General features: G+C 38.8%; 1 protein-coding gene across 1 annotated transcript in view; it reads right to left on the bottom strand.

Annotated features, from left to right (window-relative positions):
* cpne5b (copine Vb) overlaps positions 1-24688 on the bottom strand; it is a 150957-nt gene that overhangs the window by 84594 nt on the left and 41675 nt on the right. The window contains exons 6-7 of the mRNA XM_085456282.1: positions 20854-20893; positions 16829-16905 (exon numbers count right to left, since the gene is read on the bottom strand). Of these exons, the coding sequence (XP_085312408.1) occupies positions 16829-16905; positions 20854-20893 (117 nt within the window). The remainder of the gene's footprint in view (positions 1-16828; positions 16906-20853; positions 20894-24688) is intronic.

Below are 24688 nucleotides of genomic sequence, written 5' to 3'. Positions count from 1 at the left end.
ACAAGTGTGTGTGAGCAAGAGAGACAGAGTGACGGAGTGCACGAGGGAGTGAAAACAAACGATTGAAAAGCAGAATAATCCAGAGAAGGATAGGTGAGGAGATCGTGTTTAGAAGCTATGAATAGCTGCTGTGGAAACCTACTAAGGGACAGTGATCTAATGCATGCGTGTGTGAGTATGTGTGATGTGTGATGTGTGTGATGTGTGTGTGTGTGTGTGTGTGTGTGTGTGCGTGTGTGTGTGTGTGTGTGTGTGTGTGTGTGTGCGTGTGCGTGTGTGTGAACATCTGTTGGCAGTCAGAAGTCTCTTTGTGGAAGTGATGCCAGTGAGAGACTTGATATATCACTCTGTGTTAGAGAAAGAAAGAAGCAGGGTGGGGGTTGGTGTGACAGCTTTATCAGTCCAGTGTACCAAACCTCCATTAGCACAGTCTGCCTAAGGAGCAGAGCACAGATGTGTGTGTGTGTGTGCGTGCGTGTGTGTGTGTGTGTGTGTGTGTGTGTGTGTGTGTGTGTGTGTGTGTGTGTGTGTGTGCGTGTGTGTCATTAAACAATTTAGGGTGTTTTAAAATCAGTATTGGTGGGATGTTTGTATTCTGTATTCTTGGATTATTTTAATCTTGTTTCATCTTTTCTTATAATGTTTTACATACTCTGGTAACAGTGAGTCAGGGGAGGGTGCACAAGTGGAGTTTATCTCTCTAGGCTGGAATATAAATGGGACCACCTGATAATGAGAAAGAAACTTCCACTCCTACCAAGTGAATTCATTCCTGGTGGGAGACAATTCTGTCTTTCATTTCAAACTAACCAATCAGTGGTAAGTGAAATATTCGTTCCACCCACTTCACTTTGTGCCTAAATGACATACCAGGAGAAACTAACTAAATATTTTTCAGCTGATTTAGTTTATAGAAGACACAGCTTTTCAAATGTAACACCTCTTTTCTTTCCTGTTCTTGTTTATTTATGTTTTTATTTATCGACTCCTGGGGTCAGACACACTCTAATGCTGCCTTCTGGGACTGTAGCTTGCGACTGTGGATGTTGTTTTGCTCTGGAGATCTGCAAGCTTAAGGGCTGCTCTAATGAAACCCTGCAGCAGGTAGAGAACTGCTTTTAGTCCCTCCACACTGAGCTCACAGAGGCTGCAGAGCAGAAAAAGGACTGCCAGCTGCAGTGGGAACCAGAGACCCAGTGGAGAGGCAGATGATTATAGTATTTGCTTGTCATGAAGTACTTGCACTTGCACTTTGGAAGAACAAAGTACTTAACCCCACTACCCCATCAAACCCCACCCAAAACACTATGACAAATAGAATCCATGTCTGTGGTAAACACTGGTACAGATCTCTCCCCAGTCATTTAAGACTGGTCTTGTTAACTGGAAATAAGTGCCCAGTGTGGAGATGCCAAGACGTTTGCCAACTGTCAAGACAGCTTTTGGGACTTTGGTAATGAGTAACTCTGCTGTTAAGTACTTAGCTATGTAAAGAGGGAGAGACTGCATGAGTACAAATAATAAAATGTTTAATTTTTGTGAACGCATGCAGCATTATTTTAAGATGGGACTGCATTAGATAGTTAACGAGCAGTTAACCTGATGTATCTAATGAAGTGGCCAGCGAATGCATTTTTTTTATTTGTAAAAGTTATGGAAATTTGCTGACTGTTAAATGACTGTTTTTTTTTGCCAAATGTTTCAGGAAAAGATGAGTATCATGAGGCCCAGTCACAAGGAAACACTAGGACATACAACGATACAGCATATGACTAACAGAAAGCTACACCGACAATAATTCCACAGCACAGAGAACCAGCACCTGAAAATTCAGTGTTCAAAAAACTGAAACTTCAATTCTCTTCTCCAGAGGAGCCAAACATGAGAGTCTTATCACAAAAAAAATGTCACGAAGAGAAAAAACAAAACTGCCGCTTTCTTTTTCCTCTTTTTCCCCCCCTTGTGGCCTGCGCTCATGCACAGCTGCATGTTCCAGATAGGTAATGATGGGGCGCAGTGGAGCACAGCTCACTCGAAGCATGGGTTAGGACTGCTAGAAAGAGACATGGTTTTCATGACAGGTGAGGTTAGAGAAAAATAGAGAGAACTAAGCAGAGATACAGATAAAGATTACTATAAAGAAACAGACACAGTCAGAAAACCACCCACCTTGCAGAAAGAATGAAATTGTTCAATTTCCAATCCTGCTGGAAAGGTTAGGATAGATGAGATGAATGAAAATCCCCCTCTGGGTGATGGAAATCTTGTGAGCATGTTAACGTGTTAATGGTAGAAAATTCAGGAGACAAGAAATGTCATAAGCAGTTGAAGCTTGATATCAAGGAGACAAGACAAAAGCAGGACTAGTTAATAATTTGAAATTCATCCCAATTCTGCAACGAGGGTTATTTTCAATGCGGTCAGAACTTATGCACATCACGTGACCTTGCTTGCCTATGTCGCCTGCTGTCGGGCGGAGGATCAACTTGACTTGACAGACGCCCCAGTGGCTATCAATGTTCAGGGACAAAAATGTGTGGAGTATCTGGGAATTAAAAATGCCCAAGACCTTTCCTATAGGGAGCAGGGTTTAATAAGAATCTTTTCTTCTTCCTGCTCCTTTTCACACATGGTTGCAGTGCTTTACTGATAGAAAGTGTGGTTGGTTTGTCTGAAAGAACTAACTGTGGAAACTGTTGTACCAAGTGTGAAATAAATAAATAAATGAAATGAACTGCGTTCAGTTCTGGTAAAGTGGGAAGAAAGCCAGGAGAATCCATTATTCTGACTGGTGTGAATGGATCTGTGGAAGTTCAAATGAAGACTAAGAAGTCAAGAGGACAGACAGGAGATGATCCAACTCTTGATGCAAAAATTGAAACTATGTAAAATGATCCTCAGTGTTTCCTTATTCAGGCAAAAGGGCAACAAGTATTAAATGCAAAAACACAAAATACCTTACAAGCTGTAAGGCAGTAGTAACAGAAAACTCTGTTACTACTGCCTGAATGACGCCTGACATTATCAAGAGTTTGTTTAAATGATATTTGATATTAAAGTCATGATTCTGATGCAGTCCTTATATCGTCTCCTACAACTCTATAGGGATTGTGAAAACCAAGCTTTTCTGTTTGATAAGTCATCTTCACCATTTATGCCTAAATGTTGCTGTCCTTCGATTGGCTGATTAGATATTTGTGTTAACAAGAAGTTGAACAGGTGTTCCTGATAAAGTAGATAAAGTGTAGCAATATGTAATCAATTCAATTTAATGAAGTCAGGGTTTAAGATAGGAGGTTTCTTCCTGTCAAAAGGGAGTTTTTCAATCCTACTGTCACCAAGTGCTTGCTCATAGGGGGTCGTCTGACTGTTGGAGTTTTCTCTGTATTATTGTTGGGTCTTCACCTTTCAATATAAAGCACCTTGAGGCAGATGTTGTTGTGATTAGGTGCTATAGAAATAAAATTGAACTGAATTGAACTGAATATTGCTTTTGACTAAACAAGACTGAATATTATTCTATACTGAACTGTTTAGACTCCAACTTGTGGCATCCAGCCATGCTCTTATTTCTGGCTTTGTGGGCTGTGGTTTTGTAATATTCACCTCTGAAACTTGTGCTACAGCCAGTGGTGGCAAAAACAGAGGTGGATGATTTTATTCTGGCACTTTTAGTGATAAATATTTGACATTTGCAGCCAAGTTTCACTGGAGCTATTTTCTGCAAAAAAACAAAGACAGCTGCCAGGGAGGTCTGTGACTTCCAAGACTAACCAAGACAATGTTTCTGTAACAAAAAGTTTTTAGTTCTTAGAAGACCACAAATAATCCTGCTTCCACAGCCTTTATGTTGGGATCATGGCGAAAGATTCAGTGGCAGCATTTTTAAAATCAACAGGCTTAAGGCCCCTACAGGCATGTAAGAAATTGAGTCCCACTTCTAGCTGTTTCTGCCCTATGACTGATACATCGATCATCGATCATTACCACTGACAGCTGAAGCGAATAACATAAGGAGCTAAATCAGGGTCAAAACATTTGTTCATTTGAAAAAGTTTTGATATTTAAAAAGAAAAAGTATTTAAAAACAACAACAATTCAACAATTTGAATAAATTTAATGTTAATATTTCTGATTATCCTATAATGGACTTTATTGATGGGTGAATGTTTGAAACATATTGATATAAGGTGGGGAAAAAATTTACCCAGCACAGGGAATGCTGTTGTCTGATTGGCTGGTAGGTTGCTAAGCCACAACAGCTATGAACTCTGTGCAGAAATGTAAGAATCGCCCATTCATGTCTGTATATTATTTTAAAAATACATATAATATACATATAATATATATAAATATGTTTTAAATATTCACAGCACCTAGAGAGATAGCTCTACCTTTATAGATAGGTAGATGGACAGATAGATTTAATGGCAGCCATAACCCACATACACTGTAAATGTAATCATCTCAAAAGTTCTTAGATTTGCAAATATAAATACTTCTACTGTAGCTTCCACCTCATCCAGGGGGGCCAATAGTTGGAGACGAGGAAGCGGCTGTGGTGTTGGTTTGCACTGTTACCCAGCTGGGTATCCTGCCTCTCCCCATATGAATCTGTTGACATTCACAAAAAATTTCCCCCCATTTCTGCTCCGGTAATTTGCACTGACATTCAGGGAATATCGAAGCGGTAAAAGGCAACGCATGCTTAAACACACCTCGTCCTCAATGCTCCCCTTAACATTTTTCCGATGTCTTTTCTGCACTTTTAATCATGCACCTCTCTCTGTCGCGTTCTTGTTCTTCTTTGCATTATTAATTCAGCTTTATTCAATTTGCCTGTCTCCCATGGTCCCAAATGAAACGGCACGCATCCGTGTAATTCCCTTAAATATGCAGGTTTTTAAAAGAAATCCTACAACAGACCACAAGAGCTGACTGTCAATGGTAGCTGTCAGAATGTCAGGGAAAAGGAAACGTGCCATCTAAATTTTTTCGAGCTGGAGTGTTGGAGTGAGGGAAAACTGAAGTGAATGACAATAATTCTACCTCCTGCTTGTCTACCATCAGTGAGCCACTGAGTAAGTAATTTAACCTCCATCTGCTGCAGTGCAGCTGCTCTGTGGGCATCAGTTGAAAAATGTGGTGTTTATGGTCAGCAGTCTGTAAATGGCAGCGCCTTGAGAGTGTTTGTGCACAGTTAAACATTTCTGAATCAATAAAAATAAAAAACACCGTATTGTCTGTATTTGAAGCACTCAGCCTAATCATTCCATTCATACCTTTGTTCACTAATAAGAAGGTCAACTCTGGGTTTTGCGGTTGGTGGTTATGCTTGGTATGAGAATCCTATAATCCTATAATTCCTATAATTTATAATCCTTATCTTTATAATCTCTTCTGCTATTTGCACGTTCTTTACTGTAAATTCCTAAGTTAATTTGTAAATTTTTGTAGTAAATTGTAAATATTGTAGAACTTTTCTTCTGTCATTTAATGGTCGGGCATTGTACAGCTACAAGCATTTCACCCCCATGTCATACTGTGTATGGTTGTGTGTGTGTGACAAATAAAATTTGAATTTGAATTTGAGAAGATTTGTTGTATGGATTTGTTATGTCTTTCCTCATGTGATGTAATGCATCTTTTACCTTTTATCTTTAATTATCTTCTCCTATCCTGATGTTTCTTCTGTGTTTGGTTGCATACGTGCTCGATCAGAGCGGCTGGTTTTGTAGCTGAGTGGTGGTTTTTATTTTCTTTTAGTCGGTGTTTTTAAAATGGGCTTAGACAGCTGAGAAGAAAAAAGAAATATGAGCAATCTAGTGTTTTTCTAATCATGGCAGAACCCTTTTAAGGTCTTTAAATCCTGTATGTTTACTGTTGTTTAAAAGATAATTATGGTTATATGAAGAATTGGTAGAAAATCATCAATCTTTGCCATTTAGGTTTTCCAGACTTGGAAAATCCAGCTGTTAAATAACACAAGAGTCCACAGGCACCCGGGCGTGCTCGTCTTAGTTCAGCTTTACTTGTATGCTGACATTTCCTAAATAGCTCTAAACACAAGGTAGGCTGATTTAAAAGTAATTAGTTTTGCAGGTATTTGGTAATAACCCAAAGTATGAGACAAATTAAAATCCTGACCCGATGATTGCGCCAGAGTTAAAGTGAAGGAACTCCAAAGTCATACACGTCTTTACCAAATGTCATAGTAATCCATCCAAGACATGATGGGGTTTTGCACACAAAAATACAAATGTCAGCTTCACAGTGGCTCAAAGAGAAAAGCCAAGGGATGACCAATGCCACTGCAATATGCTGCCTGAAAATAATACATGATAATAATAAATCTTTGTCTAGAAAACGTTGAAATATTTCACTGGATAAATATCCTTTACCTGCTGAATGTGTCTTGTGGTATGTTTGGAAAACTAAAGTCATGCTTTGTATGGTAATATGATAGCTCACATCTCCCTCTCGTAGTGAGGTAAGTGGTGTTTACTCTAACAGCAAGAAATGGTTTTGTTTTTCTCCGTCTCTGAGACACACGAGAGCCTTTCAACAGCAACCTCTCTAGGCACGGACACTACTACACATAATGTTCAATATATAAATATATCAATGTCATTATTATAAAGAGGACACTCATTTTGAATTATGTGCCATATGTGCCATTCAGTTTTTATGCATTTGAGGCCAATGGCAAGAGAGCGGCATACAATCTGAAGCAATCATGAAAGAGCCGAGGACCTTTGATGTTCAGATGAAACAAATGTCTTGTTTGGCGGCAGAGCTCTGCTCTTCTCTGTTCCTTTCTCTCTATCACACATCCACATGTACACAATGAATTATTTTCATTAACATTTTAGGAAATGCTGGAGTCACGTGTCAGAAACACATAACCCTGTAAATAAGCACAATATCATCGTAACACAGTACAGACATTATACCGTGACAGGTCAGGTTTGATAAAAATGTCCACATAATTTGACATAGCACAGAAGGCCAAACGTAGTCTCAGCAACAGTTTCCATTAAGCGATCTGCTAATTTAGCCATTTGTTTAAAGAAGGGCTCTGAAACTATGAGCTCAAGAGTGTATTTTTCAGTCACGCTAAAGACTAATGAACTTGTTGGCTGGTAATCACGACTGCCTCACACTACACCTGCTGAGTGAATGACAAGGGCTGGCTGATGTTTCTAAGGAAACTGATTCCCCTCGGTTGTTGTTTAGAGCCCACAGACAGGCTACTTAGCTGGACTTAAGTACCAGAGCTACTTCATTTAATAACACTGAGTGCAATAGTTTGGGTCCTTATAAATCTTTTAAAAGGTTGCTTTTAAGGTTTGTTTGAAGCACTTTTATTAAATCTGTGTCGCTTTCAGTTGAGATGAAATCAGAGTGGAAACAAAAGACTCGTCTGATTTACATATTATGACACTACCGGCTTATAAACCTGTATTCCAAATGATGCTGACATCCATTCTTACCCAGTATAGTTGCTTCAGGTAAGCAAGAACAGGTTTATCTAAAGTCTAGCACAAAACTGAGAGCCATATGTCTGTAGCATCAATCAGTGACACGTGACGGATGACAAAAAATATGACAACATGGCTCGCAACTTGTGACAAAGACACAGTTAGTGACCAATTTAATTCTGCAGTTTAAGGGAAAACTCCAAATCCCTAGGCTGTGTGAGGGATTTTGCAGTCATGGTTTGGGTTTTACTTTTCTCCTTAGTGAATATGTTCACTGCAAATCTTCTTTATCCCACAATTAAATGTGTCCTATATTTATGCATTTTCATCTGTTCCTACCATTTTGCATGAGCAGTCACTGAGCATGAAACTGATTTCAGTCATATGCATGACCTTCACAATCAAGTTTCAGTTTAACACCTGTGGGAGATTTTAGACAGACTCTATGGATGGCACCCACCAGCAGCAGGCTATTATCAAAGCACCAGATGAAATTTTTTTTTGGTCGCACCATGAGAGTTCAATCTTAGAAAATCAATGCCAGGCATCACACAAGCTGCTTACTAAAGCACTTCATGTTGGTTTGGCCTTTAATTTCTCACCCATCTGCACTACATTGCAGTGGAAACAGCTAGCATGACTCTGACTGTCAAATTAAAAGCACAGTGTGCAAAATATCACTGCCGGAGGTCACTGGATTCTAGTCAGTTCCCTTTTCTTACACCTCCCGATTCAAGTGAATGATCCTAGCTATGATGGCCGCTGTAGGACAAACAGCTCTGCCCACCATATATACTGAGTGTAGGCTGTCAGTCCTTCATTTACCTCAGCTGGGTGTCCATATCTGTTTGCTCTGGAGAAGACTGTAGAACTTTGTTAAGAACTTTGTTAAAGGAGTCTGAATCAAATTGATGAGTAAGTGAAGCTCATTTTTCCATCGTTGTTAGCTGTTATTTTTTCAGCTGTTAGCTGTTGTTAGCCAGCATTAGTGAAGCTTTCTTTGAAACAGCTCTAATATTGTAGGACACTTAGCAGAGAGAGTCTGAGTTTTAGAACACTCAAGGCTAACATTAGCTCACATAACGTTAGCGTATAACCAGCCATTGTTATTTAGCTGGCTCGTTGTCAGCTAAAGACACAGCATGGTCACTTGTCTAATCTGCTGGCAATAGGTAACTGCAACAATATCGGGAATAAACAAGCATGTTTATCCATGTTTCCATGAGTTAAAACCCTGAAACAGTTCATGCTTGAAGTGAGCGTGAGATGGAAATGAGTTCGGAGAGAGATGGTGAAAATATATTTGTACAAATGTTATATGTAAATGTATAGTTTGAAACAGCAATCTGCAAACTTTAAATCAAAAGTAATTTATATGGCATACTAGGTACGTGGCCGGTTTTTAGCCACACTGTTGGCCGTGTGTGTTGCCAGTCTTTTGTCATTTCAACACAACTTTTTAGTTAGTCGTGTTTTTAGCTGAAGTCTAGTGATTCAAATAGGATGTATTGAGTATTATGTAACAGGTGAAGCACAGTATTTGGACAGTGACACAATTCACATTCAAAGGGAATGTGCAAATCACACAGTGCACTAAACAGCACCTGACAAGAGGCTTTGAGGCCACACAAGCTGATGAATTAATTACTAGCAGTGCTAATTACTCGGTGTCTTACAATAAAATTCATCCTGCTCAAGACCGTGACACCTGAATACAAAGTCTCTTACAAACAAGTAGCAGCAAAATCAATTAAAGTGGAGGCCTCTGCTGACACCAATACCCCTGAGAACAGAGTGGAGCTGTGAAGGGATTTTGACATCTTTAGCATCTGTTAAATACAGGTCTGCATTTATAATGGGTTGATGGATAGATAGTCTCATGGGTAGATTTTACAGAAAGAAGAACATGTGTAATGAAAGCATCATCCTAAACATATTGAGCGAATATTATCTACCTCCCTCTGCCTTTCTCACTTTTTTCTAAGACAGCGACTCGTGTTGTGTAGAATCAGACAAGCAATTATAGGTTGTTTTGAGTGTTTTCATCAGCATCTGTGTTTCTGTCCCTCTGTCACTGGTCATTAATTTTTCCTTCCCTCTGTGTGTGTGCGTGTCGCTGTCTCTCTCGCTCTCTCTGCCATCAGGAGCTTTTTTTCTATTCTCTTTTTTTAATATAATGAAAATCACAATGGCTGCTGCCTAATTAAATAAGCACTAATTTCAGGAAGATTAAAGCCATTACAATTAGCCAGAGAAAAGAGAGCACAAGACAGGGGACAAGAATAAAATACACTTATTAATTTGTGTGCCATTTATGCTCAGGATCTATGAAATAAATAAATAAAACATGCCTGTTTTTTCATGTGTGTTTTCAAGTCTGTGCACACATTTGCATATGAAGGACAGTATACGTTTAGAGGCTGAAAGAAAGGACTAAAATTAAGTTATGCATTTTAATGTGATCTTATTTGTACTTTATGGTATTGCAGAATTTATAAAGAAGCAGATTTATGTACATATGTGACACAAACACATAGAAGTAGATATGTATAGAGATTTACTTCTCCGACTTACACCATATTAGATACTTTGCATTTGCAGGTGAAAAGCGAAACAGCGTACTGAAACATGAAAAACAAAAGCAATATTCTAAAACATTCCCTGATTTTTTTTTCCAAATGTTTTTCCAAATGTTTGGACATTTTTCAAGCAATGAAATATGAATCACTCTTCATTACTCAACAGAAACATGAAACCAAATTTCAGTCGCGAGTATATCTGCCAGGGAAATGCAACACTTTGTGTGTGAATGTGTATATGTACATGCTCATTTAAACTCTGTGTTTTTACTGTTCCTCCACATTACAAACTCAACCCCATGGAAGCTATTAAAAGAAGCAGCAACTCAGCCTGTTATCTATAACTTGCAGTGAAAAGTTGCTAATCACTTTAAATCCTTTGTATAAGCTAACCTTTGTGTCCTGCACATAATCATACAGGTGTTTAATATCTCACGGGAATGGCATTTAAGGGTATTGTTTACTGCATATTGACTAAGTAAGAGCACTGAATTAAAGTGATCCCAAAATCTGAATCAGAGTCAGCCAGAAACCAGTGATCAGTCATTACAAGCCAGAACAAACTCCTCATGTACTATCCCAGAGTTACACTGGTATGCCGGCTTTCACCATGTTAAAAACAGGCTTGCCCTACATACGCCATGAATGGTGAAAGGTTGATGTAATTATTTTTGTTTTGGTTTCCAGCGGAGCTTTTATTTTGCAGCCTTTAAAGAAAGATTAAAGGCTGTCGTAAAAATGAAATTTGGCAAGCACTTCCTTTATCTCGCAGCTGCAGAATGTCTCAAAGTAAAAATGAATGGTTTGGCAAATACTCCATTTCCTTTTCTAAACATGCCATACATATTCCCACTACAGATAGACATGGCTCGATATTAAATTTCTAATAACATTAGTAATCTCTATGCTCTCAATATAGACTTTCAGGGCAAATTATATTTGCTAAAGCCCCCCCATGAGCCGGCAACTTCAGTGGAAAATGTGAACCAAGGATAGAGAGAACGCATAAACACACAGTCGGAAATGGTTTGGTAACAGTTTTGCAACTTTCATCATCACAGGTGTGCCGACACAACCGAGCCCTCTTTCGTATTATGTATTAAAGACACAAGACATTCAGTGTAAAGTTCACTGCACAAATTATAATGGATTGCATTTATATAGCGCTTTTCTAGGCACCCAAAGCACTTTACAATTCCACTATTCATTCACTCTCACATTCACACACTGGTGGAGGCAAGCTACAGTTGTAGCCACAGCTGTGTGTGACAAGTCTGTCTATCAACAGCACGTCCCCTATGTTGCTGGTAGAAATATTGGCATTGACGGGCATTTTATTTAATAATGGATGTCATGAAGAGAACAGAGACAGAGACTTGGATTGTAAAACATAGATATTACTCTTAAATAAGACCTGTATGGAAATCTTTGCACTAAAGTATACCAGCCTGGTGATTTGTATGTCCACATGTGTTCCTGCATTTGAACAACAGTTTGTCACATTACCAGAAAAAGAGGCGAAATCCCAGAAAAAGAAACACTTGTTGCAGACCTTTTTTTTTTTAATGACAGCACATTTCTAACAATCTTTGTTCTTTTAAACATGTCAGCACAAACCATCTGTTCCTGAATCTGTTTTTACTGGTCAGCATTTGTTTGATACAAAGATCTACACAAGCAGGGATTTTAGACGAGCCTGCACTGGGTTCTCTTTAAATTTTTACTTCATTGAAATCATCATAAATATCTCAAGGCATGTCTTTACTGTTCTACATGCTTTCATGGGTGACCTACAAAGCGCTGGGCAGGTAGTTTTAATGTTACAGCAGATAACTGCAAACGCAAAGTCTGGTAGAAAACACAAGTAGAAATAAAAGTAATTCGATGATTATGATGGACACAATCTAACAACTTAATGAATAATAAATAATAAATCGGTTCAAAACCCCTAAAACACTAATTTAAAAATCAGCTTACAAAGATTTAATTTTTTGTTTGTTTGTTTTTTAAGTGAAAGTGAAAGTCATGTCAGGTTCGCCAGTGCAGGAACATGGTAATCATTTTTTATATTTACCAGTTAAATATCGGTATTAGTGATGGGATTTCCGGCTCTTTTTAGAGATCCGGCTCTTTCGGTTCGGCTCACTAGAAAGAGCCGGCTCTTTCGGCTCCGAACCGGCTCTTCAGGTTGTTTTGTTGCTTTAATTAATTTATTATTAACAATAATATAAAATTATGCACAAAAGGAATTACTAACGTAAAAAAAAGTGGTTTTATTTATATATGTTTATATATAAATATATGCGGTGGCCCCTAGAGACAAAACACGTACAAACTCCAAAACACATTTCTAGCATGAACTGAACTTCCAAAGCAGAGCTACTAGATCACTTAAATTACACAATTGAAAGCATGTGTGTATTGTTTGTGTATTTATACACAGGCACTCATATATATTCAAATAATTTAAAAAAAAGTTCATTTACCTGTTATTACCACACACCAAATCCGGTCGTTGGTACTTGCTGGCTTGTGTAGCCACAAGATAACAAAGGCTCAACACTGTGCCCAGCATCCTGGAGCACTTCTGTTGTCTTTTGTACGTGTTTTGAGTTTTTATATGCTTCTGAGTTTTTACGTGCTTCGGAGTTTGTACGTGTTTTGGAGTTTGTACGTGTTTTTACGTGTTTTGGAGTTTGTACATGCTTCAGAGTTCGTACGTGATTTGAAGTTTGTATGTGCTTTGTCTCTAGGGGCCACCGTAAATATACTTTTATTTATTCACTCCACATAAAATGTAATAAATAAATCATATAATACAAAAATCAACTATTCACATTTCAAGTTTTAACTATTTAAATTTTCAGCTTTTTCCTTTTACAAATTTAAAGTGAAAAGAACACAAAACACTGCAAACCACAACACAATTAAATATAAATTATAATATGAAAACAAACAGAAGATGCACATTCTCTGTCATATGGACCTGCATGAATAAACTTTCTGAATCCTTTATCATCTGCAACCGAAAATAGTTGTGGATGATTACTATACCTTTCTTATGTTGTTGTCCCTGCCTCTCTTTCTCTCTCTCTGTCTCTGTTCCTGTGCTACTGAGTGTAACTACCGCCCCTCCCCCCCTCTGCCCAGCGTAAAGCACAAGGCTCGCGTGCAGAGTGAAGCGGAAAAAAAGTGCGAGAGAGAGGCTGAGAAAAAGAAAAAAAAAAAAACCCACGTGACGGCTCGCGATAAGGAGCCGGCTCGCGTCGTTCACGTCAAAGAGTCGGCTCTAAGAGCCTTTTCGTTCGCGAACGACCCATCACTAATCGGTATTCAGATGTTCTGTCTTAATGCTCTCCAGCAGGGGCGATTTTAGCCCATTTTTAGGGGTGCTTAAGCACCCCCAAAAGGAATCAAAGCACCCCCAAAGATTTCTTACTTTTTTTGACAATATTTGCTCTTTGTGTGACACATTACTAAAAATATAAAAAGCATACAGTACTGTACTTGTTTGAGACGTAACATTTTAACAACAAAAGTATAGATAACCCCCCCCCCCCCCCTCCCAAAATGGTTTGTTCCAGCTCTCCCCTACTCTGGCTCTAGCGCCGTTGCTGCCAGAGATGGTGGCTGAGACGCAGCGGAGTGGAGGTTTAAGTGCCTGGCTTAAAACAGGACATATTAGCTGCATTTAACCTTCAGTTACTCTTTATATAGTTAGGTAGGAGTCAGACCATGTTTCTTTTTAGCTGAAAAGCATTACACCAGGTAACCTGCAGTGTTGAAAACGTGTTTTCCGACAATGTTAGCTACCCTACAATCCGTCCTGCTCTGTAGTAAAATCAGCGACATTTGACCGTCCTGTTGCTCCCATTGAAATGTATACAGCCTATTTAAAATCTAAAACTTAAAATTGTCCGCAGCCTACTTTTGGTTACCACTGTCCTGTTTGAAATGGATACTAACTAGCTAACTGACTGAATGCCCATTAACCTTTTAAAAACTCCTGGTGTGTGTGTGTGTGTGTGTACAGAGAGACAGCCAGGTTCATAATGGATATAAGGAAGTTTTTCCAAAAAATGGAGCCACATTCAGGTAAAAGTGTAAAATCAAATGATCCGTCATTCAAGAATAATGTTGGATCAGTGTTTCAATGTTTATATCTTTTATTAGATGTTCATGTGGTTATTTGCCTTTTTGTTGAAAGTAGACTGAGAGAAGACTTTTTGTTAGTGATCTTATTAGAATTTTTCATCTAATTGAATACAATCTATTTGTGTATGATTGTCAGTCCAAAGAGGGAGAGAGGAAAGAGGGAACATGAGGAGAAAGTACAAGGTCAGGAAGAACCAGGTAAGAAAACAGACAGGGAACAGTGACAGGCACAACAGAAACTGTTAAACTGACAAAGAGAAAAAACCTGATTTTACTCACACAATCTGGAAGTTGTGTCCTCCCTATATTAAAGCTGCTATACAGAATCTGCAAAACAAACTGGGTTGAAACATTTTTGACCCTCTTTAACAACATTCCAACATAACATTATCATTGATTGGGGAGATTAAAATTAATGATATATTTTTATGTGGTTCAGCCACAACTCTACTAAAACCTCAGCCGCAGTACATACATTACATTTGCACTCTATCAGAAAGTGCCAAACAGCCCTGGTGGAGTGAGGAGCTTTAAAGAGAAGCAGATGCTCTGTTTATATTCTAAAAATGTTTTAAGCTTGTTTCAAAGATTCTGTACAGCAGCTTTAAATGTTTTCCAAAAGCACACATACACTTAACTTATCAGTGTTTCTCAAACATTTTACAGTGTGTACCACCTGAGAAAAATGTCAAGCTCTCCTAAGTACCGCTATGAAAGCATGAAAGTCATAAATCTTACAACACAAAATTAGTATTATTAAATTAGTTTCTGCAATAAAGATTTTTTTCATACATTGTATACATTCTACCACAGGCAAAGTTGCCTCCATTTTTATAGTTTTTATTAATATTTTGTAATAATTTATTTGTAATAATTTATTCTGTTTTGGGAGTGTTTTTTATGTATTTGTATTATATTATACATACACATTAAAAGTGAATATCTGTCCAAAAAATGCACTCAGTTTACTTTTTACTCACAATGAGCATCATTCATTATTCTCCCCCAGTAATTAAGGTTAGGATATGTATTTTTTTCTATCCCAATCCATTCTTCTTTTGCAGCATTTAAATAACCCTTATCAGATTTGATGGTTTTGTTACAGACTTTTCAAAAAAGTGTTTTGCTTTTCTTTCACAAATGTGGGGATGAAATTGTGTTAAAATGTACAATTTTCTTTCACAAATGTGGGGATTAAATTGTGTTAAAATGTACAAAACAGTGATGTCATGTTTTGTGATGAGGACCCAGGGACAGAGAGACTTGATGAATTTAAGAATCTTATGATTTAATAAAGAAATTTGCAGACTTGCACAGAGATGGTAAAATTATGATGACTGATAACAGAGACGAAGATAACAGACGATGAGGACAGGGAGGAACAGGGGTTTAAGTGCACCAAGGAGACAGTCAGAGAGAACTCGGGACAATATTTAAGGATGCAGGGACTGACAGAGACAGGTTTATCTTGCCTGGCTGGGCAGCTCTCTGGGTGCTCAGCACCCCCAAAGTTCTGATCCTAGAACCGCCCCTGCTCTCCAGGGTAACACATTCAGACGTAAGAACCAGCACATTGTACTGAAAGCAGCATTTGAACAACTTTGCCTGAATGCACAATAGCCCGGCAGACTGGTGATGATGATGGTTGATAGATATAGAAAGACAGATAACAGGATACCCCATTAACACTACATTTTCCTCGGCTAGTGTGAGAGCACAAGCTGAGGAGATGAGCAGTAATTTAGGTAATTTTGCTCTACTCGATTCCCTTTTCTTTAATGACAATAATTATCAGTGGATAACATCTGTAGGATGTGGGTGTTGGCCCCCACCCACCTCTTCCACCCCACCAGACACCACCGGCACACTCACACACACTCTCCTTTCTTGTCTGGTTTGTGTCTTTACCGACGTCTCCTTCTAAACCGCCCCTGTGTCTTTGCCTTTTTTCCCATCATCCGCCCCCTCTTGTGATTTCTCTTTTTACCTCACGTTCTTTCTGGCCCCAAGTCAGTGTCTTTTCTACTAAATTAGCACCTCCTCTAGTCTATTTATACACATCTCTCAGTCCTTTATAACTTTGTACTTTAATAATCTCCTCGCAGCTGATGTAAAGCTTCTGAGAAACACGCAAGCTAATGCTTCACTAGCATTTTTTAAAGGAGACAAAACTTACATCAATGAATTCATCTTATTTTCAGTCAGTACCAGACAAACTATTTATTATTGCAACATGCTACAGTGCCATGTGCTGGCAGTCAACTGACATCCAAGTTCGTCTAATGGACACATTTTGTAAGAACCCATTTATGTGATTTTCTGCAATCACTTTCTTAGAAAAGCATCAGAAATGCCAAGCTGGATCTAGTCTGTATGTTGTTATTTAAATGTTATGTTCATACCTGTGAAGATGCCTAAACCAGATATGCAGGTATGAAGCTCCCGAAAGAGCGTTATTGACCCAAACTCGGAACTGAGATAAGTAATTGCATTTGTGTCAAAGTCATTTTTTCTGCCCTTTCTCCCCTCTTAGCACTGTCTAGTGTTCCTCAATCACATTTGGAGTCAGGGGGCATTTTGCCTTTGCGAAAATTGGCTTGAACTCCTACTCACCCCAGTGGTTTCTCCAGTCGACTGGCTGGCGATCCAACAATCTCGCCAAGAGTACAGAACATCTGACCCAAAAAGTCCTGCAGGGAAGAAAGGAAGGAAGAAAAATAGAAGATGAAAGGAAAAAAAGAAGGGCGGGATTGTAGACGTGAAACAGAAAGTCTACAGATCAAGTCAGATTAACCTCAGGATGTTCCACCAGATCTCGTACCACTGGATCGTTCATGCAAATTCAAGAATTTGATAAATTCACTGAAGCTTGTTCACTCATGCTCATTCGCAAGGTCAAAGTTAACATTTGGCCGTCCATACACAGTTTACATCAGCAAACTATTTCATTTTTAGTGGGAACATCTTCTGCTAAAAAGGAAAAAAAAAACCTTGGAGAAGTGATGAAAGTGATCATCACGAGAAGTACTGTATTTGCTACACTTAAAATACAACTGATACGATGCGTTTCATAAAAGGTGATATTACTGTGATGTGCTAAATGATGTGACGTTGTGTTATCATGTCCATTGCTGGTGTGAAGCTGGTTTATAGAACTGAACCCAAGTAATCCAGTAGGCTACGTATGCATGATTGCATACTGGGTTAATGCAATGGTCAAAATGTTTTCCACTAAAATCAGGTCTGTTTCACACATAGGCAACTTAACAGCACCGTGAATTTTTTCCATCCATCCCACCTGTCAACAGACGTGAGATAACAGTATAACGTGGTTACACAGCAAAAGACAAAACGTTTTTAAAAAAGCACATCTCAACAGATCCAATAAAACTAGCACGAGTACATGGAGAATCCATTGTGTGGTTGTTTCAAAGCCGTGAACTAACCATATTAATTGCTTCTTTGCGATAATTGATTCTACATTTCTCACTTTGTAAGAGCTCATCTGACCAGACCTCTGTCCAACATAGAAAAAACATCAACAGTTCTACAGTTCAGTTTTTGCTGTGATACTGTTTCCACTTCTAACCACAGAGATAAATGGCCTGTAAATGGCCTGTATTTGTATAGCGCTTTTCTAGTCCCTAAGGACCCCAAAGCGCTTTACACAACCAGTCATCCACACACCCATTCACACACTGGTGATGGCAAGCTACATTGTAGCCACAGCCACCCTGGGGCGCACTGACAGAGGCCAGGCTGCCGGACACTGGCACCACTGGGCCCTCTGACCACCACCAGTAGGCAACGGGTGAAGTGTCTTGCCCAAGGACACAACGACGAGACTGTCCGAGCCGGGCTCGAACCGGCAACCTTCCAATTACAAGGCGAACTCCCAACTCTTGAGTCACGATCGCCCCAGATAACGTCAGGGTTTCAACCATATTTGCTGGGTAACCACATAACCAAAATCTTAATACAAATTGTAAAACAAAGGGGAAGACTCGATGGATAATAATAATAATCTGAGCTGAAGGAGAATACTATTAACCCTTTAAGACCTACCATAGAACCAAGTCCGCCAGAGCTTATATTATATTTTTACATGCTGTGGAGCCATTTTTGGGAGCATTTCAAGTTGCTATACATCAATACAACCATTATAGCCCAGATTTTAATAATATGTATTCATTAAGTGCATAGTAATTACATAAATTGCAAAAAAGTGCAATAAACTACAAAAAAATTGAAAATCGTTTTTGATTTTTTAACATATATTTGTAGTTAGAGAAATTTAAGAGTCTTATCCCTCAAAACTGTAAATACAAAAAAGTTGCACAAAATAGTTTCCCACCACAGGAAATTTATTTTGAGTGTCTTCATAGTTTTATTTTTGAAATACACCAATTTTTATACACTGCAGGAAAAATGAAAATAAATATTATACTGCAAATTTGAAAAAAAAGCAGCATATGCATCAAAATAAACTATTTCCAGCAGTGCAATATGAGTCCTAAGAATCCCAGAAATGACACAGAAAGTCATAAAGTCAAAGATAACTTTTAAAAAGAGCAGTATAGGCCCTGAGGCCCTGATCGCAAAAAAGACTACATTTCCGCGAAAATGACGTCACTTCCGGTTTCGGGCAGGTAATGGCGGAAATGCAAAAGTTCGCGCTGACGTCTATTCCAACGTAGGAAGTGTTTTGAACAGCTGATCAGATCGGTAAAGCGTGTTTCTGGAATATTATGTTTTTGTTCCTGCAAGCGCTTTTTATGCAGTTTTTGCAAAGCTTTATGTGGAAGGAAACCGTGACCTAGGACAAGCTGATGGCATCAGATGTAAGTACAACTCCTCCGGTTTCATATGCAAAAAAAATTTTTGCGCTAGCTTACGTGGTTGCAGTGCTACTGGGATTTAAAAATAGTTACGCATAACAGAGCGTTCCCGCTCCGATCGGCTCTAAAGGGTTAAAAGAGCCTACCTGTACTTTGAGTCCCTCAACTTCAAAACAAAGTAGAGACATATTTCAAAGTATTTGAATTTAACCCGTCATCAGAAATTATTGTAACCCACTCAGAATATGCTCCAACCAACCTGATGTAAACCACTCATTTAATGAACCGTGAGGTATTACACATGATGGGATAAGAAGGAGGCATTCAGTGACCCGTGTGTAATGGCCAGAAACATGATTGAACACAGTTATGACTCTAGCTCATCATGTCTGTGGACGAAGTCTCTCAGTGTCAGCCGGCACTGATCTACTTCATCAGACTCCCAAGTTTTTCTGCAAAGAATCTCATTGTGTATTTTTCAGCATAGTCTTTCCTGAACTTATCAGAGGCAGGATGTGGGGCAAAAGTCCTTAATATTGACCTCGACAGACTGGGATCGTTAAATAATTTATTGGGCTATAGAGTGATTGATTTCAATGAGTCTCTAGGTTTTTTTTGAGCCAATTAATTCCACTCAATGCAGCCCATAAGAGCCTGGAAACCTGATCATCTCGATGGCGTTGAATAAAACATTCGAAAGGCACAAAAACTACATACTTCCACTGAAATTACTGTGGCCAGTAACAAGAGCTGTGCAAATGGCTTGACTTGGCTCTCAGTTGTTTTTATTGTGATCAGTGGCGCCTTCTTTTCTCCTGAGAGACGGCTCATTCATGTGAAACAGCAGCCATGCAGTGTTAGAAGTGAGAGAGATGTTGGGACCTACGTTGAGTTCTGCGGGCTTCCAGAAAAGTTGGGCGGCAGCAGCAACAACAACAACAACAACAACAACAATAACAACAGAGCACATCATATACCAGCACACAACACCATATCAAATACCTAGCACTCCTGGCACTGTTCAAAATGGGGAAGTGGGACCCGAAAGACGACAACATGCTGTGCCACAAAAGTAAAATCCAAACCCCAACAGAGGAACAGTTAAAGCAAGTGATGGAAAAACGCAAACCTCACTTATCCAAATACACCAAATAATCACCCGCGCTGATTATTTTGACATTTTCAATGCTTTTCTGTCACCATAGTTTCCGGTCATGAGTAAAAAAAATTTGTTTTTCCCCCCCCAGAAATGATTAAGAACAAAAATAATGTGATGCATTGCTTTAAATGGAAACTAATGGTTAAAAGCATTACGTAATCCTTTTTTCTACATGAACGTATATTATGGTGTTACATACTATCCATTACTACAGTGCCAGTAAAACCAATAAAAAAAGACGATGAAAGAACCAGTTGCTGATCAAGTAGACATTTAAACTGTACATTTACATACGAAATATAAGTACAGTATATGACTGCATATCTAAAAACAATAGCACTGTGAATAAAAGAGAACAAATAAAAACTCTGTATTTGGATACTTATGTGATCAGGCAATAGATGGGGTTTGCTTTATTCCACCCTAAAAACATGCAGCAGGCGACAAACTAATTAAAACAAGCAACATTAGACCACTGATAAAAGGAATTTTTACTATCTTCCATTTTGTCAAACACCATATTTAAATGTTTACATGGAGGAATTTTCTCCACAGCAATTCAAGCCAATAATTCAGATTTTACCCAAGACTGATCTCCATTTATCTGTGGTTCAAGGTTTAAAATAGCTGTGAGTACTCACGTGTTTGGACAGGTCGGGGCTTTTGGAGTCAACATCATACCTGAAAGGAAGCAAAATGAAAACAAAAGCCTTACTTTATACATTTGACCGATGTGACATTGCAGGAAGGTTTTCGAACAAAAATCTTTGTATCTTTTTGTTTATCAAGTTGAAGAAACGGAAGGAAGCAGGAGATAGTCATTATAATTGGTGCAGTGCATGGATTACAAAGAAATAAAGCACAGGGAAAGAGCTAAAAGAAAACAATATAAGGTGACACTTAAATGTGCTGCACTGAAAACTGCAGTGTTTAGTGAGGTGAGCAGAGGTGGGTAGTAACGAGTTACATTTACTCCGTTACATTTACTTGAGTACGTTTTTGAAAAAAATGTACTTTTAAAGTACCTTTTTTGCACAATACTTTTTACTTTTACTTGAGTACATTTGTGAAGAAGAAACGGGACTTTTACTCCGCTACATTTGCAAAATTCAACTCGTTACTTTTTAAAAAATAATTAGTTTAACACATTAGATAACATGCCGCCAGTGGAGTTTCCGGTAACTTTTTTACCAATGAGATGTGGCCATGCAGTCACATGACCAGTTTGAAACTGTGGCGGGCAGTGCGGCCCAAACGTTTCAAAGTAGCGGACACACGAAAGAAGAAACATGAAAACATAGCGGAGCCGTCTACGCTAGAGCTGAAGAGGATGAACACCCTTGGCCTCATATACAAAGAACGTTTCGCTTAAAAGCAGTACAAAAGAACAGCTATGTCTTCAGTGTCAGTGTCTTCAGTGAGAGCCAAAACAAACTAACTTTTCAGCGTGAAAAAACTCAGCTCGTGTAACCTGAGGAAACGGTAAGTTTTCTCTAAATATCTTCTTAGCTGTGGTTAGCTGGATGCCAGCCTTATGTTACAGCAGCTGTGTCGAGCTCAAGCTGCGAGTCATATTTTCGGCGCTACGTTGTAGTGAGACAAGTTTGTGGGTGTTTTGTACAGCTTCAGCTGTCTTTTTAACTGCTCGCTGGTTAGCTAGCGTGAGCTATAAGCTAACAGCTAGCCTCGTTAATGACGCTGGAGTTCAACGCACATGCAAACAGCTCGTCTCTACTGCTTTAACTGTTAAAACAGAAGGCAATACTGCGGCTGGCAGAATTTATTATGTGAAACAACAGCTTGTTTAGTTTAAACAGTCTGCATTAAGCTGGGCAAACACTGTGCGATTTTTTTCCAGTCGCATTATTCAGCTCCTGCTCAAACTGTACAATTGAATCGCAGGGGTTAGAAGTTCAAAGGTCACGATGCAGGGTCTCACACTATACGGCCTGATGCTCTGATGCGACTTGAGTGCTCAAACTGTGCGTCCATAACATGAAGCTTATCATACAAAATCTGTCTCTCGCTCTCCCTCTCTCTGTCTTTCACTCACTCACACACCACCACCACCACCATCAACTTTGCTAAATTACTAATGGAAAACATTGACCAGACAGCTGCAATTGAGCAGCAATGTCCATCCAACTCTTTTCATGGTTGTTGTAGTCGTCACAATTTTGTGAGGCCACACTGAAAAGCCTCGGATACGGTAGCGTCGTACGGAAGCGTAGAGCTGCCACCCAGCCAAAAGAAAAATAGAAAAGTATATTGTTCTAACAATATACTATTGTTAGAACAATATACTATCATGTTAGTACAATATACCTTTCACGTTTGAACAATATAATATCACATTATTACAATATACAGAATTATCACGTTCGTACAATATAAATATTATATAGGCCACATCGCAGCTCCCGTCACGGCTTCCATCAATGTCTTTCTCGTCTTTTCCCAGAGTAACAGCCAAACAGGAGGATCTATTGGCTAGCACTGCTTAGCCTTGCACACATTCTTATTTTAAACTTAATCTAGAATTCATTGCAAACTGTTTGTGCGGGATATGAATGACAGGATTTTGTTTTTCTACAAGAGTTAGTAAAAAACATCTCCAGTGTGATCAAATCTTCTTGCCAAACATCTGCAGCTTGGCAGTGTATACTGCACTATAATGACCAGACCCAATTCTTTTGAAAACCATACACCTTTCACGGGTCTCAACTTCATCAGACATCACCTCGACACAGAGCTGGATGAGGCCAGGGCAAACAGCAGCCTAACCGACTAAGATGATGGATCCATGGGGTCAGGAAAGCCAGAAGCAGGGCTGGAGAGGTACCTTTCATGTCCATTCACTGGAGGTGTGGATCTATTGCATGGCGTTCCTAACATCAAGAAGCTGTCGATCAAAATCAATACAGCCCTTCATGCATCTGGAGCTTGTGAAGGACTTCTCAGTCATGCAGGACTCCTGTTCACTGCTAAACAATGACAGCTTCACAGCAAGAACCTTGAGAGCAAACTGCTGCTGAAGCTTAACCATCACCTCACTAAGTGAAGAAATGGCACATTTTTGCTAAATATGCAGAAATAGATGCACACCCATACAACTTATGGTAAACTGAGCTGCCTTGTATGTACATATGATGAAGATACCTCGTTCTAATGTTTTCTCTGAGGCTGCTGTGCCATTTGGAGCAAAGATTAATATAAAGTTTACAGCATATCTTGTCACTGGAAATTGTTTGCACTGTTTATATATTTATATTATTTACTGTAGGTATTGGTGAAAAAAGCTTTATGTTGTGAAAAACTGAAATCTGGAAAAAAAAATTATTGATCTTTTTACATATATTCCTTTTGAAAATACTAAAATTTGTATATTTATTTATTTTTGTTTGTCTGATAGCATTTATTTATAAAATAAATCGGACATTTCAAACAGTTACTCGCTACTTTATGGGCTCAAAATGTGGTCATAAATATTTTGTACTAAAAAAGATTTGTATGTGTAAAAAAGATTTGTGTGTGCGTAAAAAAGATTTGTATGTGTAAAAAGAATTTGTGTGTGCGTAAAAAAGATTTGTATGTGTAAAAAAGATTTGTGTGCGTAAAAAAGATTTGTGTGTGCGTAAAAAAGATTTGTGTGTGCGTAAAAAAGATTTGTGTGTGCGTAAAAAAGATTTGTATGTGCGTAAAAAAGATTTGTGTGTGGACTTAGAAAAAAAACCCCTGCAAGTTACAACTACGGATTTTTGACCCTATTTTTCTTCCCTTCATCTGATTGGTCAATGTCATGTCAATCACAAATGTAACAATCCAATCAGAGAACAGATGGGTTTGGCTGTCGAGGGGCGCTTTTTTTGAACTGCAGGTCTTTGAAGGGAATAAATGCCCTTTTACATGCCAACCCAGCGTTTTCCTTCATCACCACGAAGGAAAACAGTCTGTGGTCGTCCGAGTTTGGTGATTTTTATGTCACAGGTCTACGTGTTTAATACAGGGACTTCCACAGCCTTTTCAACAGCGCTGCGGACCGCGGGGTGGGGGCGGGCAGTGTTTTGGAAATGACAGTCTTCATTACAAAGCTTTCTTTGTTATGAATTAGCATACATGTTTTTATTGAACATTTGAAGAACTAGCAAAAAAAACAAACTCTTGTAGAGGACATAAAGTCAGAGATAGAAAAGACAAGGAGCAGGTGCATCTAGTACAGGTAGAGCAGCTGCAAAAACCCACAGAGCCCAGCAGCCAGCGTAACAAATTCTGGATCCTTTGCTTTTAGTTAGCAGTTAGCATTAGCAGCGTATCCTGCATCCGATGTGAAAGGACTTTTATGCTGCGCTGTGACTCACAGCAATGGTCCCTGGTCAGCCCTGACTTTGTGTTAAACTAATCCTAAAGTAATAATGTTATTTCTAACCACTGATATACCACAACTTTTTCCTTTCAACAGCTACTGAAAGTTAGGGG

This window comes from Copadichromis virginalis, linkage group LG5 (assembly GCF_057382275.1).
Source record: "Copadichromis virginalis isolate Kocher_CV1m ecotype Utaka linkage group LG5, C_Virginalis_male_GT1.1, whole genome shotgun sequence".
Classification (NCBI taxonomy): Eukaryota; Metazoa; Chordata; class Actinopteri; order Cichliformes; family Cichlidae; genus Copadichromis; species Copadichromis virginalis.
The sequence above is the reverse complement of the archived record's forward strand: the minus strand, read 5'-3'. Positions and strand labels throughout refer to the sequence as shown.